Source organism: Vipera ursinii (assembly GCF_947247035.1).
Source record: "Vipera ursinii genome assembly, chromosome: 6".
Lineage (NCBI taxonomy): Eukaryota > Metazoa > Chordata > Lepidosauria > Squamata > Viperidae > Vipera > Vipera ursinii.
The window spans coordinates 5,491,955-5,510,195 of NC_139515.1; the positions used below are offsets into that span (position 1 = coordinate 5,491,955).

At 41.9% G+C, this 18,241-nt stretch overlaps 1 protein-coding gene across 1 annotated transcript in view; it reads right to left on the minus strand.

The window, feature by feature from the left end:
• The window catches only part of MAGI2 (membrane associated guanylate kinase, WW and PDZ domain containing 2), a gene marked incomplete at its 5' end in the record, with an annotated part of 504,420 nt that overhangs the window by 89,624 nt on the left and 396,555 nt on the right, over positions 1 to 18,241 (minus strand). The window contains 2 exons of the mRNA XM_083366234.1: positions 12,849 to 13,031; positions 15,972 to 16,093. Coding sequence (XP_083222360.1) covers positions 12,849 to 13,031; positions 15,972 to 16,093 — 305 coding nt within the window. The remainder of the gene's footprint in view (positions 1 to 12,848; positions 13,032 to 15,971; positions 16,094 to 18,241) is intronic.

The following is an 18,241-nucleotide window of genomic DNA, read 5'->3' on the forward strand; positions in this document are numbered from 1 at the left end:
TTTCCATTGTGTTCTATTTAAATGAAAGCATTTAACTTTTTTTTGCAGAAAAGGAAGAATAGAATGAATTGTGACAATCTAAAGACTTTGATTATTTGCCGATGTGGCAAATATCAAACGGCAGTGATGAAAAACTGCAAGGAAAGCACAAACAAGTGCAGAGTGTGAAAAACGGGCAGAAATTCTGCACCGATACAAGCCTTGTAAAATTTGTATGATAGTAAGATGTGATAAATAAAAATAACACATATTTTCACATCCAGGCTGCTGGAAGTAAGAAGAGTGTTAGGTGATATGGAAGACATGTCAACCAGTACATAAATAAGCTTCCTTTTTTTGCCATCATAAAAACCTGGAGTGTCTCAACTGATAACAGGACATCAGTAGCTTTGAAGAATAGACAGAAAAATAACCTTCATACATTCTCTACTATTTGGGACAGCTTACAGTCTCCTGAGGAGAACGCTTTGGTTATATGGAAGCACTGTTGTAAAAAGTGTTACTCAACTGTTCTGGTATTTCTTCATCTGAAGCTTTGTATGCATTGAGATCAGGTTTTCCGGGTCTGGATTACAGAATTAACAAGAGTTGGAAGGGACCATGGAGGTCTTCTAGTCTAATAACAGAGCAGGAAGGGACCATGGAGGTCTTCTAGTCTAACCACCTGCTCAAGACGTCTACGAAGGTTCTCAGTCACCCAGGTCATGGTTGTCCCATAGGTGGTTTTTCCAAAGGTTGCCTCTTGCAAAAGCATCTTTGGGACCTGGTCAAGAAGATGATGAAGAAGACTCCTGCGAGTCCCTTGGACTGCAAGGTGATCAAACCGGTCACTCCTAGAGGAGATCAACCCTGACTGCTCTATAGAAGGCCAGATCCTCATTAGGCCACCTAATGAGAAGGAAGGACTCACTGGAGAAGAGCCTAATGCTGGGAAAGATTGAGGGCAAGAGAAGAAGAAGGGGATGACGGAGAATGAGGTGGCTGGATGGAGTCCCTGAAGCAGTAGGCGTGAGCCTAAATGGACTCCAGAAGATGGTAGAGGACAGGAAGGCCTGGAGGAACATTGTTCAAGGGGTCGCAATGGGTTGGACACGACTTCGCAACTAACAACAACAAGAAGAAGATGACCCTGCACCATTTCAGACAAGTGGCTGTCCAATCTCTTCTTGAAAACCTCCAGTGACAGAGCCCCCATAACTTCTGAAGGCAAGCCATTCCACTGATTGTTTTCACTGAGAGGAAATTTCTCCTTAGTTCTAGGTTGGTTCACCCTTTAATGATCTTCCGTCTTTTACTTCTTGTCCTGCCCTTCGGTGCTTTGGACAATAGTTTGACCCTCTCTTCCCTGTGACAATCCTTCAAGGATTGCAAGACAGCTATCATATCACCCCTAGCCTTCTCTTTCTCAGAGTAGACCTCACCAGTTCCCTCAATCATTCATCACTATCATTTAGCCTCTAGACCCCTTATCTTCTTTGTTGTTCTTGTCTCCACACTTTCTAGGGTCTCAGCATCTTTTCATATCATGGTGATATGGAGCCCTGGTGGAGCATTGGGCTAATGCCTCCTTAAGTAACACCAGCTGCCTGCAATTAGTGCAGGTTCGAGTCCCACCAGGCTCAAGGTTGACTCAGCCTTCCATCCTTCCGAGGTAGGTAAAATGAGGACCCAGATTTATTTATTTATTTATTTTATTTTTGGGACTTATATGCCGCCCTATCTCCCGAAGGACTCAGGGCGGCTAACAACAATAAAACACAATAATACAAATGTTAAAAAAAGATTAAACTAACAAGCCCCAATGATAAAATGATAAAATATTAAAAATATTCTACTTAAAAACCCCTATCGTCAGTCCAGGTCAGTCTGATGGAAGAGAAATGTTTTAAGGCCGCGATGAAAGGACCGGAGATCTGGGGCCATCTGGAGCTCAAGGGGAAGTTGATTCCACAGGGCCGGCGCTCCCACAGAGAAGGCCCTCCCCCTGGGGGGTTGCCAGCCGACATTGTCTACCTGACGGCACCCTGAGGAGCCTTCTCTGTGTGAGCGCACAGGGCGATGGGAGGTCGTTCCTGGCAGCAGACGGTCCTGCAAATATCCCAGGCCTAAGTCAGATTGTTGGGGGCAATAAGCTGACTTTGTAAAAATGCTGCTTGGGGGGTGTGTGTGAAAGCCCTAATAAGCAGGCATATACATAAAATGAAGGCTATTGCTAAGCACATTGATTTGTGCTTCTTAGATTGTAAGCCGCCCTGAGTCTTCGGAGAAGGGCGGGATATAAATAGGATTAAAAAAAAGATGTGTCCTCAAGTGCTTTGGAGAATAGGTTGATTAGGAGAACAGGATCCATGAAATGATCATTGTTTGATTGGAAAGATGGGAGTGGACTTTGAAGAGGGCCACCGATCCGCCCTCAACGCACTCTAAAGTTTATTTTGTGAAGGAGCGCAGAAAGGTTTACGCAGGAAGAGTATTTTTCCTTTTTAACCGCAAAAAATGTCCGCCTCATGGATTTTAAGAGGCTGTTCCCCAAAGGCATAGTGAAGAACAAATTAAATTGACTAGAGTATGTTCAGGTGCTCACCTTCCGATACAACGAAAAACACGTAAGAATATTAAAGAGATCTCTCCATAAAAAAATAAATAAATGGCCTGTTTGAACATCCTACCATTTCCTCAACATTTCCCATCTCTTAATTAAGGAACAGCCGTGAGATCCAATTCAGACACAAAAATATATGAGGTGTTCATTTCCTTAATGGCAAATGAATGAAACCAAGTAATAATATGACTCCGGTATAATCTTCCAAGCTTTGACCAGAACTCAATTTATTTAATGGTACAAAGAATAGCATGACATCATGAACATTTAATGGGCAATGCTCTTCCTGTCTGAAGAAAAGACAGACTTTTGCCTTTTGCTCGAAATGTGTAAGTTTTCTATCCTTTGATTGGCTGTTTTCCTTTGTTTTTATTTGAATTGTTTTTGACCATCTCAAAGCTCAGGTGTGAATACTGCACTAAAATGGCACTGAGGTTTCAGGGAAGGGGAGATATTGTCTTGCCTTGTCACCTGCAGTGCAGCTGAGAAGAAAATAAATAAATAAATACAGGTGACTTACGGCCAGAACTGAGCCCAAAATTTCTGCTGCTAAGTGAGACAGTTGTTAAGCGACCTTTCTCCCATTTTACATCCCTTCTTGCCATAGCTGTTCAATGAAATCATTGCAGTTGGGGTGCTAGGCTGCATTAACAGAGGGATAGAGTCAAGATCACGTGAAGTGTTAATACCACTTTACAAGGGCTTGGTAAGGCCACACTTGGAACACTGCATCCAGTTTTGGTCACCACGATGTAAAGAAGATGTTGAGACTCTAGAAAGAGTACATAGAAGAGTATTAAAGATGATTAGGGGAATGGAGGCTAAAACATATAAGGAACGGCTGCTGGAATTGGGTATGTCTAATTTAATGAAGAGAAGGACCAGGGGTGACATGATAGCAGTGTTACAATCTCTCAGGGGTTGCCACAATGAAGAGGGAGTCAAGCTATTCTCCAAAGGGCCTGAAGGCAGGACAAGAAGCAATGGATGGAAACTAATCAAGGAGAGAAGCAACCTAGAATTAAGGAGAAACTTCCTGACAGTGAGAACAATTAATCAGTGGAAGGACTTGCCTCCAGAAGTTGTGGGTGCCCCAACACTGGAGGATTTTACGAAGAGACTGAACAACCAAATGGTTTAGAGTTTCCTGCTTGAGCAGGGGGCTGGACTAGAAGACCTCCAAGGCCCCTTCCAACTCTGTTATTCTGTTAACTTAGTAAGATGATTGTTAAGTGAATCTGGCTTTCCTATTCACCTTACAATAGGCCATATTTTATCATTATGTAACATCCTGCCCTATTTATACGATACACAGATTTAAGAACTTTGGAAATTATATATGGTGGTGCTTAAATGTTTGAAAGACCCCAGTGATGGAGCACCCACGACTTCTGAAGGCAAGCTAGTTCATTGGTTGATTGCTCTCACAGTAAGAAAATATCTCCTTGGTTCTAGGTTGCTTTTCTCCTTGGTTAGTTTCGATCCATTTTTTCCTGTCTTGCCTTTTGGCAAGGTTGAACCCTTTGTCTTCGTAGGAGCCCCTCAAATATTGGAACACTGCTATCATGCCTCACCATAGTGCTTCTTTTCATTATACTAGACATATCCAATTCCTGTAACGATTCGTTGTATGTTTTCAGGAGTCATGGTGGCACAGTGGTTAGAATGCAGTATTGCAGACTAACTCTGCCGACTGCCAGCAGTTCAATTCTCACCAGGTCAAGATGGACTCAGCCTTCCACATTCCCGAGGTCGGTAAAATGAGGACCCAGATTGTTGGGGGCAATATGCTGACTCTGTAAACTGCTTAGAGAGGGCTGTAAAGCACTATGAAGTGGTATATAAGTCTAAGTGCTACTGTCAACTCTACAACGAATCTGGCTGAAGCCACCTTGCTTGTTCTACGTTGTCACGAGAATGGGAGGGGGGAAGTGGAGGTTTTCTCCTAGTCTAAATACTTTTCTGTCCCATGGGAACCAAGGTCATTTCTATCCGTTGGATTGGGGGGGGGGGTTTGGGTGTACTGTTAGAAAGACCGCCAATCTATTCTATTGGGACATGTAATTGGTTGCACAGCTTTGGGGTGGAAAGTTTAACTTTGTAATAGTGTAACTCTTTGGGGGGGGAAATTTCAGACTTGGTTTTACTTTTGTTCATGCCAATACTTTGTAACCAATAAATGTGTTCTTTGAGGAAGCCTTTAGCCTCAGAATTCTGATTTATATGTTTTCATCTACCGGAACCATGACAGCTATCGCTATTGCTATTTTAGCCTCCAGTCCCCTAATCATCCTTGTTGCTCTACTCTGCACACTTTCTAGAGTCTCAACATTTTTTTTTATATATTGTGGTAATCAGAACTGGATGCAGTATTTCATGTGTGGTCCAAATATGTAGCTTTGGATTTTTTTCTCCAGTAAATAAATGGATCGGTATAATGTTTTATACTCATTTGTTTAATTAGTTTCTCCTTATTTAGTTTTAGGGTTTGTGTGGAAAACAGATTGTGTTTTAGCTCATATTTATGCAGAAGTCTTGAAAATTCAAAAGGATTTACAGCTTCCTCTCTCGGCAGAGAGAAATTAGTCTCCGCTGTCTTGATAAATTGGAACAGACGTGCAATCTAATATGGTGATATTCACCTCTCCATTTAATTTAGTCCACAAAATTGTTTAGGTGTCTTCTGAGAAAACAAGGGCAAAATAAATTAGGAGGAGGTTGATAATGTTTATTTCCCAAGCTGCCTCTAAAACATTACAACACATCATGAAAGATGTCACGTGTATGAAAAAAAGATTGGAAAAGATTTGACCCAGATGGCTGAAGAGCAATGACCTCAAATAAATTTATAGCATTTCACAATATACTCCTTTCTCTCAAACAAAAAGAGCCATTGCAAGTATTCATAACATTTTCAGTAGAATCCATCCAACCAAGTTCAATAGTTCATATGAACAAAACAGAGTGCTTGTTTTGCAGAAGATTACATCCGTTGTGGAGTTTTATTTTGTATGCTTCGTTGTGATTTGAATTGGCTCAAGTTCAGCACTCAGCTAAGAGACTATAAGGTAAAGTTATAAATAAGTACCACGTCAATAATACAAGACGTTCTTCAGAAGTGTAGAAGTAACTGAATGATATTCGACTTTCCGTTCCCCATAGTGACTCACCCAGTAAGGCAGCGAAATTGATTTCAGAGTCTAATCTGAAAATATCTCTATATTTCTCCCTTACGGCACTTAGAAATGTTGAATGAAACAGCTGGACTCCATGCCTAGCAGTTCCTCCAAACTTATGTAGGACCGCAACTTCAGAAAAAAAAATTAAGGTATCGTATTTCCCTTCGTAATTTTAAGCACATATATTCTATTTTTGCCATCTCCCTTCAACTCTGACACTCTCCTTTGCATCCTACATGACTCGGTACCACTTTAAGCAAAAATTTCTACTTCGTGAAAAAAAATATCCTTGAGAATCCTTACCTACATATTTGAAAAAAAAGGCACCACTAATTAAAACCGGAATTTTAAAACATTTAACTAACCAAATTCAAAAGACGGGTCTAACTTATTAAGTTCCATATGGTATCACAATTCTTCATTACCTGTCATTTCTGTATGCAAGAACATTTATATATTTATCACTCACTGGGTAGCTCATGAAGTAAAACAATCCATGTAATTTATCAATAATGAATAAAATGAGAAGTTAAGACAGGCCCGTTATCTCTTCCAGATTAGGTTTTTTTTATCACTCTTGGTCAACAGAAAACCAAAAGCTATTAGTTATAATTTTTTATGGGTGTGTTTCCTCCTCCTCCTGGAGTTTATCTATGGGAGTGGAGTCAAGAGAGAACTCAGCCTAGAATCCTTACATGTCCACAAGCAAGTCCAGGCCCTTCTTGAATTCTGTTAACTCTTATCTAGCACCAATTTAGTGCTGGTGCTTAGATGACTAGATTCTTGTTTATAGATAAAGGTAAAGGTTCCCCCGCACATGCGTGCTAGTCGTTTCTGACTCTAGGGGCCGGTGCTCATCTCCGTTTCAAAGCCGAAGAGCCAGCGCTTGTCCGAGGATGTCTCCGTGGTCAGGTGGCCGGCATGACTAGACACCAAAGGCGCACGGAATGCTGTTACCTTCCCACCGTAGCGGTCCCTATTTTTCTACTTGCATTTTTACGTGCTTTCAAACTGCTAGGTTGGCAGAAGCTGGGACGAGTAACAGGCGCTCACTCTGCTTCGTGGCACTCGGGATTCAACCCGCTAAACTGCCGACCTTCTGATCAACAAGCTCAGCGTCCTAACCCACTGAGCCACTGCGTGACCAATAAATCTTCTTAACTGGAAGGTAAGGTGTGCTCCTGAATCTTAACCCTCACAGTTTCAGAGGAACTGTGAAATGGCAGTTTCATTAAGATTTTCTTAATTTACATCCAAGAACGGCTAAACTCTCCATTAAATCTCTGTCGCTGGATTTGCCCTAAAAGCCCAGTAAATTTGCAAGCGGTCAGCAAATGCATGGCATTTGCTAGGAAAGCAGATAGGGAATACTTCCACACATACTCCCATTGCACCCACTTCGCGCTAGATTTTGTGGGATCTCTCTGGAGGACTTGCATATCACAAGAGGGAATGTTATTTTTTAAGTTCACTTTCCAACGCCTTAAGCTCGGGATTTATTCTTTGTGTCACACAAGAATGACTCCAGCGCCGCATAGTTTATTTCAGTTTTTCCCGAAATGGCATAAGCTGATGGACCAGCGCAAATTCTCTAAGGTGTGAAGGAAGCCATGAATATAGACAAAACAACATCGTTCCTCGCTCTTTTGTAATTGCAAAATGTAAAGTTGGCATATTTTTACTCTTTTAGAGCTGTTTCCCCCACGTGCTTCTACATCCCCATGCTGATATAAAGGGCAGGCTTTTATTGCTTCAGTAATGAGAAGGCAATGCTAACAATGAGTGATTAATTAGTTCTCCTGGGCAGTAGCTGGATAGTGATTTATCCCTGGACAAATGGCCTCAGTGGATTCAGCCAACGTTATGGAAGCTTGGTTAATGTTCGATATACGTTTGCCCAATAATGTATGTTTAATCTCACAGGCTTCGGGGGTATTGCTAAAAAAGAATGGGACAATGATTATCTCTGTGTTCCACAAATGATGGATAGGTGCAAAAGTTGAACGGCTCATATGAATATGAAATTCACAGCAAGGGGTAGTAACACTTTATATTGCACTGGTAAGGCCACATTTGGGAATAGGGTGTCCGGATCTGGTCCTCTAGGTGCTCAGGCCCTAGAGCAAGGGTGTCAAACTGGCAGCTGATGGGCAAGATGCCCGGCTCCTCAAAGGCAAAAAAAAAATGTCACGATACATCACGTGGCGCAATATAGTTTGACACCCTTGCCCTTGAGGGCAGAGAAGAGCCACCAAGATCATCAGGGGTCTGAAGGCAAAACGGCACAGTGAATGATTGAGGGAACTAGTGATGGCTAGTCTAACCAAGAGAAGGACTAGGGGTGACATGATAGCACTCTTCTAATATTCGAAACATAGGATGAAAATGTTCTGTTCCAGCCTAGGACCGGCCCTGTTTGAATGCCAGGGACAACCCCTTTTTATAGTCAACAGGCTGGAAAAACCCAACCAAATTTATTTACAAAGGAATCAAAAGTTCAAACAAGAGTTAAACTAAAAGTTCAAGCAAGAGTTAAACAGGAATAACAGACCAGGACTCTAGCAGAAGATCTTCAAACGGTTGCCTTCAGCAACCAGCACCTCCCACACCTTCCCCTTTTATTAGCAGTCCCAAGGCGTGGCTTCTCATTGCCTTCTCCCGAGTTGCCTCATTGCCTTCCTCTGTTCTGCTCTGCTGGATTGCCTCTGACTCCTAGCATCCCTGAATAGATCCAGCTGTGAAACATCTACATCCAATACCTTGTGCTCACACGGCTGAGTCTGAGGAGGAACATGATGGGAGGGGGCAGGCTGAGAGTCCTGCAGTGCATCAGAGCCTCCCTCTGATACCAAAGGCTCTCCAAATCCCTCCTCCTCCCTCCTCTTCAGAATCATCAGACTCAGCTGCTGGTATTACAGGCTGACGCTGAATCACAACAGAAAGCTCTTCTAAAGCAGATGTGGAACAGCTAAAGGAACCAGACCTGTTTAGGTTAAGGAAGAGAAGACCGAGGGTAGACATGATGCCTCGTGACCTCTCATCTGGACTACTGCAATGCTCTCTACATGGGACTACCCTTGAAGACCACTCGGAGGCTCCAGCTGGTACAGAATGCAGCCGCGAGAGTTGTGTTGGGAGTTTCCTGACACTCCCATGTTACACCTCTGCTCCGCGAGCTGCATTGGCTTCCAGTTGTCTTCCGGGTGAGATTCAAGGTGTTGGTAATGACCTACAAAGCCCTACATGGCATGGGTCCGGAATACCTTGGGGAGCACCTGCAGCCGGCGTCAACTTCCCTCCGCCCAGTACGCTCCCACAGAGAGGGCCTCCTCAGGGTGCCACCGGTCAAAGAATGTTGACTGGTGGCCCCCAGGGGGAGGGCGTTCTCTGTGGGCATGCCGGATTTATGGAACCATCTTCCGGTCGAGCTTAGTTCCCCTATCCCTGGGGTAGGCAACCTTGGCTCTTTTATGACTCATGGACTTCAACTCCCAGAATTCCTGAGCCAGCATGGCTCAGCTTGGAAACCTCTCCCTTTTCCCTCAGCGTGGCTGGCTCAGGAATTCTGGGAGTTGAAGTCCACAAGTCATAAAAGGGCCAAGGTTGCCTAACCCTATCCATCCATTCTATGATTTAGCCTCCCTAATCCTCTCGGTTGCTCTTCTTTGCATCCTTTCTAGGGCCTCAGCAGGGCTGGTTTTTTTCTTTTTTTGTATCACGGTGACCAGAATGGGATGAATGAAGCCACCCCTCTGTTGATGCAGCCTAAAACGTGCAGGTAGTCCTCAACTTACGACAGCTCACTTAGTGTCCGTGGCACTGAAAAAAGTGACTGAGGACCGATTTTCACACATACGACCATTGCAGCATCCCCCACGGTCACGGGATGAAAATTCAAACGCTTGGTGGCTGGTTCACATTTATGACGGTCGCTGCATCCCGGGGAGGGGCGCGGTTTCATGTGACCTGCTTTTGTGACCTTCTGACAAGCAAAGTCAATGCGGAAGCCAGGTTTGCTTAACAACCGTGTTGCTAACTTAACGACCGCAGTGATTGACTTAACAACGGTGAGAAGAAAAGTCGTTAAAAAGGGGCAAAACTCGCTTTAAAATGTTTCACTTGGCAACATAAACTGTGGGCTCGATTTGTGGTCGTAAGCCGAGGACTGCTTATAAATTGAAGTGCGATTTCGAGGAAGACAAAAGAATGAAGGGGAACAGAAACCAGCAGGAAAATTAACAATACAAGAAGTAAAGGATATATATATCTCTCTCTCTCCATCTATCTATCTCTATCTCTATTTCTATCTATCTGTCTGTTTCGATCTATCTATCTTTGTCTATCTGTCTGTCTGTCTGTCTATCTATCTATCTATCTATCTCTATCTCTTTCTATTTCTCTCTCTCTCTCTCTCTTCTGTCTGTTTCTCTCTCTCTCTCTCTTTCTATCTCTGTCTTTCTGTCTGTCTGTCTGTCTGTCTCTCTCTATCTAACTATCTATCTATTTCTATCTGTCTATCTATCTGTCTGTCTGTTTCTATCTATCTATCTCTATCTCTATGTCTGACTGTCTGTCTGTCTGTCTGTCTATCTATCTATCATCTATCTATCTATCTATCTATCTATCTATCTATCTATCTATCTATCTATCTATCTCTATTTCTATCTGTCTATCTCTATCTATCTATCTATCTATCTATCTATCTATCTATCTATCTATCTATCTATCTCTATCTATTTCTATATCTGTCTATCTATCTATCTATCTATCTATCTATCTATCTATCTATCTATCTATTTATCTATCTATCTCTATCTCTATCTATTTCTATATCTGTCTGTCTGTCTGTGTCTGTCTGTCTGTCTGTCTGTCTGTCTGTCTGTCTGTCTGTCTATCTATCTATCTATCTATCTATCTATCTATCTATCTATCTATCTATCTATCTATCTATCTATCTATCTCCATAAGCATGAATTTTGATGGAGCACTACATATAGCATTTATCTAAAGCTGACTTCTTTGGCAAAATTCAAAGTGAAGCCAGTGGCTCTGTTTATAATATTTCACTCTTGGTTCACATTAATTAGTTTTCTCACGAACCTAGAAAATCACGAGTGCTGCAATATTTGAACGTCTTATTTCCACCCGAGGCTTATCTGAAGTTTTCAACAGCGTGTAGAAAATACGAGCCTTGCCTCGGTTCAGAAAGAAAGGCAGGCGAAGCTCAGAAGACAGTGCAATAAAACTGCAACCATCTAGGGATTTAAATTCAATAACTCTGAAGTACAAGGAAGAAGTTCATATCAAGGTTTTGCTTAATATAAATGGGAAGATCCTGGCATTATTCTGGCATTGCAGAGAATTCAGACTGAATGAAAATTAAAGTTGAATAAGACAGCAACAAAAAGAATTACAGAAAAAGGACAAGGGAGTTCAATTCTCCAAATAATACAATATTAATAAAAGCTGAAAGCATGGTTCTGAAACTTCCTTTTAGAAATATAAGAATTGTAGTACATCTATAACAAGATAAAAATGACTATAGAATTGTGATATATATGAACCAGTAGAAATACACGGCATCGTCTGAGGCAAAGGAAAAGATTAAAAGATCCTGATATACAGACCAACTCTTTAGAGGAAATAAGGATGAATAATGGATATCAATTAATTAAATCTCAATAATAATAATAATAATAATAATAATAATAATAATAATAATAATAATAATAATAATAATAATGAGATGCTAATACAGATTTTGTTCAGCCAATAATACTGAATCCTTCTGGGGCAACAAACGAACTTTGAGAATGAAATATTAAACTGTAGGTATAATTTAAAGAAATAAAATTGCAATTACGGGTAATCCTCAACTGAATTTTATGATCTTGGGGATGCTACAATGGTCGTAAGTGTGAAAAAATGGTCATAAATCACATTTTTCCAGTGCTGTTAGCTCTTTGAATGATCACTAAATGAACTGCTGTAAATCAAGGACTATCTGTCTTAGCTTATTTCTGATTGATGTCTCTACATCCACCTCTTACCAGTTTGTCTCTCAGCCCAGCTATTATCCCCAGCTATTTATCTCTCTATTATTTATTCATTATATCTAATTTATCGTATATATTAATCACCTATATCATCTATATCTGTATCTTATCTATCTATTTTATCAATCCATCCATCCATCCAATATTCTATCTATCTATCTATCTATCTATCTATCTATCTATCTATCTATCTATCTATCTATCTATCTACATCTGTCTATCTGTCTACATCTGTCTGTCTATCTACATCTGTGTATCTATCTATCTATCTATCTATCTACATCTATCTATCTATCTATCTATCTATCTATCTATCTATCTATCTATCTACATCTGTCTGTCTATCTATCTATCTATCTATCTATCTATCTATCTATCTATCTATCTATCTATCTCTGTCTATCTATCTATCTATCTATCTATCTATCTATCTATCTATCTATCTATCTATCTATCTATCTACATCTGTCTATCTATCTATCTATCTATCTATCTATCTATCTATCTATCTATCTATCTATCTATCTCTGTCTATCTATCTATCTATCTATCTATCTATCTATCTATCTATCTATCTATCTATCTATCTATCTACATCTGTCTATCTATCTACATCTGTCTGTCTATCTATCTATCTACATCTGTCTATCTATCTACATCTGTCTATCTATCTATCTATCTATCTATCTATCTATCTATCTATCTATCTATCTATCTATCTATCTATCTATCTATCTATCTAGATCATATCTGTCTACCTACCTACATCTGTCTGTCTGTGTGTCTGTGTGTCTGCGTGTCTGTCTGTGTGTCTGTGTGTCTGTGTGTCTGTCTGTCTGTCTGTCTGTCTGTCTGTCTGTCTCTCTCTCTCTCTCTCTCTATCTATCTACATCTGTCTGTCTGTCTATTTGCTGGTGCTTTGTTCAGACTAAATTTGCCTATCAGGGGTTGCTTGACCTCTGCAGATGCCCTAAGAAGCTAAATAAATAAATACTCCCATCACAGGCTTACCGGTTTCCATCTTGCCGTCTTGTGCCGCCGGCCCGTCCGGGATGACGCTCTTGACCTGGAGGAATTCGTCGGGCTCATCCCCACCGATGATGGTGAACCCAAAGCCCATATTGCTTTTCTTCAGAGTTGTGCTGAGGAAGTTGCCTTTCAGCTGTGAGGCATCCCGGGTGAAGGGGGGTTTCTCTACATGGGTCAACAACACAAAGGCAAAGACATGAGATGCTGGGGTTGCCCCGGGGTTGCGCACTCGCGCGCCACACAAGACACACGCGGACGAAAGAGCTGGGTTGCGCGCAGTGCAGCAAAAGCAGTAGCAGCAGGGACAAAGTCGCGATTGTACAAGTCGAAGCAAAGTAAAAAGTGCAAGCATTTGGAGAGAACCAAGAATATTAGTGAGCTGTTATTATTATTATTATTTCTACGGAAAGCTAAAACCATCAAGGGAAGGATTCCTTTGTCTAAAGTAGCCTTCCTTTTGGACTCTTAATGAATATCTCTGTTTATTCAGAGTTGGGACTTTTGGAAAGGTGAGAAATTGGCCAGAGGTGGGTGGGTAAATGGTTACTTCTCAGTTTAATCAAACTAGCTTTGCAAAACAATTGGAATACGGGCTTCTCAATCACACAGAAGGGGGGAGGGGTAAAAACCGCATGCAGACGTTGAGATTTTTGTGTTTTCATCCCCGCAAGTGTGAGTTTTAGTCTCTGGCCGGTTCAATCATCCAGAATCCACTGTCACAGTGGATCCCTTGAAAGCGCGGCAAATCGTTAAGCCTCGGCTGAGAAACCATTGTGATCAGATCAAGGGAAGTGGTGAAAAATAAAAGCTTGGTTTTCTTTTTTTTGTTTTTCGGTTTTGGGGTGGGGTGAAAAGAATTCAACACACTACTTTTGATAAAAGTGCAGCCCAGGTAAACAGCAGCACTCGGACGTACCATACAGCCTGTACATTCCAGCAATGTCCCGCCGATATTGAGATAGGTCGCTCACACTACGAGACCTCTTAGGAGCAAGGCGCGGGTGAACGAGTTTGGGCCTAGGTAAGGTTGATGAGGCGTTGTCTACTGATATAAAGGAGAAGATGCCTCATTCTTTGCATAGAGTCTTAGGTCAATACTTAATCCCTGCACCAATACAGACCGTTCAATCACCCTGTTCCATTGCGTGCATTAACCTAGTCATCACCAACATACGCATCCTTCATTTTTCCCGCCAAAGAGAGCATCACGTCATCTCGCGCAGGCTGGCAAGGAAAGATAAAAGTCCTGCGAGAAAGTCTCTCTCTCTCTCTCAACTTAAGCTCAAAGTGTGAAGTTAAAAAAAAAAGGAAAAGAGTTCCCTGAATGGAGCTCAACTCCTGGTCGACACACGTTCACCCCAATGTTTGTATCCATGTTTGCTCATTGCCTTCTTATTGTAGGTTCGCCGTTTGCTGTGCTTTGATGGCTTCCCACTTAAATGCCAAGCAGATCTGTGTCTCCTTAGCTTTTTCATCCACTGCTACTGTGGTCCATTTACTGTGGAATTAACCCACGGGAAAAACTCTTCCAGGAGACTCTACGTGTATCTCTAGAGCTGTGGTGGCACAGTGATTAGAATACAGCATCGTAGGCTAATTCTGCCAACAGCCTGGCGTTCAATCCGGACCAGCTAAAGGGGGAGTCAGCCTTCCATCCTTCCAAGGACAATAACAGGAGGACATAGGATTGTTGCGGCGGGGGGGCATATGCTGAGGTTGTAAACTGCTCAGGGAGGGCTATAAAGCGCTAAGGAGTGGTATATAAGTCTAAGTGCTATTGCTATTATCTCTGCAGCTCTTTTCAAATAACCAAGGGCAGGTAAACGGAGGTGCCTTTTACCAAAGTGCCACGTGGTTGCTACGATTTGTATAGATCAAACATTTGATCAGAACTAGGACAAGGGCTAGAAGAAGGGGGGGGGACCACCCTTTTTTTCTTAGGTCCTCTAAAATAGAGGTCCCCAAACCTTTGGGCACCAGGGACCGGTTATGTGGAGAGAGTTTTTTTCTGTGGACTGGAAGGGGCGTGGTTTTGTGTGCTGCTTCCATCCTGCAGATGCAGCTTTTGTTTGTTTGTGTGGACCAGTGGCTGGCAAGCTTGTACCGGTCCACAAACCGGGGATTGGGGACCCCTGGTCTAAAACAAATAAATAAACATCCTTAAGGCTGCTCTTGGTCCTCAGATCAGGGTCCCTCTTGTGGACGACTGGAGTTTGGAAAGAATGAATGAACCCCCTTTTTCATGTGTCCGTCTTGGTCCTTCTTTATCTCATCCTCCATGGTTTCAAGTAAAGGAAAAGAGAACGTACACAATTTAGTATCAGTTGTGTACGGAGGAGAACAGGATCCAAAGAACCAACTGAGATCATCCAAGGTCCCTGGTGGCAGAGTGGTTAAAATGCAGCATTGCAGGCTAATTCTGCCCACTGCCAGCAGTTCGATTCTCACCGGCTCAAGGTTGATTCAGCCTTCTATCCTTCTGAGGTCAGTAAAATGAGGACCCAGACTGTTGGGGGGCCCCCTGTAAACCACTTAGAAAGTGCTGTAAAGCACTATGAAGCGGTATATAAGTGCTGTTGCTATCTACCCATTGGAAGTCACTCTCTCCCACTTATTTGCTAAAAAAGACAGTGTAGTTTTGGTGAACCACGTTCACTACATTTTGTGATTTTTGCCTCCTAAGATGGCTTGTGCTCCCCCTGGAACTCAACCGTCCTTCTCCAGTTTCATCCGGATGACCCTATTACTATTATTTCGAGTTAGATCTTTCTGCTTCTGCCTAGAAAAACCAAATTTTACAGCCAGTTATAGCTTTGTTTTTAAAGAGACCAGAGAAGAGTTTTCCCCCATGTTTGAGTTAGAAAGGCTTACCATGGCGACATTTAAGAAAAATATTTAAACCTGTACTTTTACTCCATTCCTACTGCTTTTGGAATTTTAGGAACCGTGTTCCATTAGCCAAAAATCTTTCAATCTTTTTGGGGAGGGAAAAAATAATAATAGAGGTTTCTTATATTCACATATTCAAAACACCGTTACAGATATCACACAAAACTTCATAGACTTGGTCCCGTCTGGCATGTGTACACTGAGGTGATGGTGTACCTCTGAAACTTTGGGCTGGCATACGCTTGATTCCAAGTTCTGCGTTGGGCATGGTACGCTGTTGTAACTTCCTTTTGGCTTCCAAAACAGGATTTTCAAATTGGGTCCTCCTATTTATGTGGCTGAAAATATAAAGAAACCCATGGTCAACTGGAGTGATCCTTTTTTCAAGAACTGCCTCGTGAAACCTGAATTGACCGGATCTCAAGGAAAAGACCTACTTTCTGGGCCAATTAAAGGAGGGGTGATGTCATCGACGCAAAGGCTGAGAAAGATCTGCTCGCGTCGGTCACGTCATCGTGTCATGACATCATGACCCAAGTGACAGAAATGACTTTAACTCACAGGGTGGCACCTTTTACGCCTTAACTGTGTGTCAAAAGGAATTACGTGTCAATTATGTGAAAGGAGCTAGAAAAAGATCTCAGGTATCAGGGGCGAAAGGTTCACGTGTGAAGGTTCCATTAAAGTACTCCATTGCTGAAAGCCTATGTACAGGAATCTGCTCAGCTACGGGCTGGCAACTGATGGGAGTTAGATAAGGTTCAACAGAATTCAAGGGGGATTGCACTTAGTTCCCTGGTGGCTATGAAGGGATTCTAGGCTGATCCCTCTTGTAACTCCACCCCAGGTTTTCCCATTCCTTCTCCTACACATGGAGCATCAACAGCCAAGTGTGGAAATGCAAGTTGCAGGATGGAGACCTCAAGTAAACCTTAGAAAAAACTAGAACTGAGTGGCAAAAAAAAAGACTACAGAGAAGAGAACTGCTGTTGCTATCCAGTAGGCATCTGGCGGCTTTGAAAGAAGCTGTTGTATACTTAGCTTGGTTAGAAATATGCCAACAACAAATACACACACACACACACACACGGTGCCTAGTTGCTTCCCCAAAATTCTCAAGAGTTGCTTAGTCACCTGTAGCGAGGGAAAGACTTGGTACCAATAACAGGTCAGTTCTTTAATTTATTTATTTTTTTTTCCAAAAAAGAAAACTAAAATATTGGAAATAACAATCGGGTTGTAATCCCAGGGAATACTGGCAGTCCTCAATTTACAACAGTTCACTTAGTGACCGTTCAAAGTTACAATGGCAGTGATCAAAGTGACTTGCGACTGTTTGTCCCACTTATGACCTTTGTGGTACCCCGCCCCCCCATGATCACGTGATCAAAATTCAGATGCTTGGCAACTGACTTGTACTTATGGCTGTTGCTGTGTCCCAAGGCCTTCTGAGTCAATAGAGAAGCCAGATTCACTTAATAACCGGGTTGCTAACTTATCAACTACGATGATTCATTTAACAACCGAGGCAAGAAATGTTGTAAAATGGGGCAAAACGTACTGAACAAATGTTTCACTTAATAACAGAACTTTTGGCCATGCGTTGAGGACTACTAGCATTATATTTTGTTTGCTATCGGGAATGGCTTTTACCTCAATCTTTCCCTTGAAAATATTTCTTATCAAATTTCAAAGAGCAAAATAAATCAATACATTTCATGCTTAGGCATTTGTGCTCCGTACAGAATTTTAGACCACAGACAGATTGTGGCTTTGGAAAAATCCAAGTGATATCCACAAACTGCAGACCAAAAAAAAGAAAGAAAAGAAAATAAAAAAGAGGCAGATTAACAGAAAACCATAACCAAATACAAAACATGTCTTTTCCAAATCTCTCTACCCATTGTCATTGTCTGCTCCCGTGCCTGACATCTGTCTAATATTTCTGAAGATTTTACGCTTTGCTTGTATTCTGAATCTTGAAAAGATTTTTTTTTACCTTCTATTTTTCATCCCTTGCATAGAAATAAAATAGGATTCCAAGAGGGATCTTGGACAGTGGTGGGATTCAGCCAGTTCGCACCAGTTCGGGCAGAACCGGTAGCTAATTTTTTGTTGCCCAGGCCCAGAATGGACCTCCAGAAGTGGCATCCACACAGAGAACCAGTTGTCCACATATTTGAATTCCACCACTGATCTTGGAGTTCTCGTGGATAATCACTTAAATATGAGCCAGCGGTGTGTGGCAGCAGCCAAAAAAGCCAATGCAATCCTAGGCTGCATTAACAGAGGGATAGAATTAAGACCACATCAAGTTCAAGTACCGCTTTACAATGCCTTGGTAAGGCCACACTTGGAATACTGCATCCAGTTCTGTTCAGCACAATTTTAAAAAGATGTTGAGGCTCTGGAAAGAGTACAGAGAAGAGTACAGAGCATTTCAAGCTAATTGGAGAATGTGATTTATGACTGTTAATTGAGGGAGG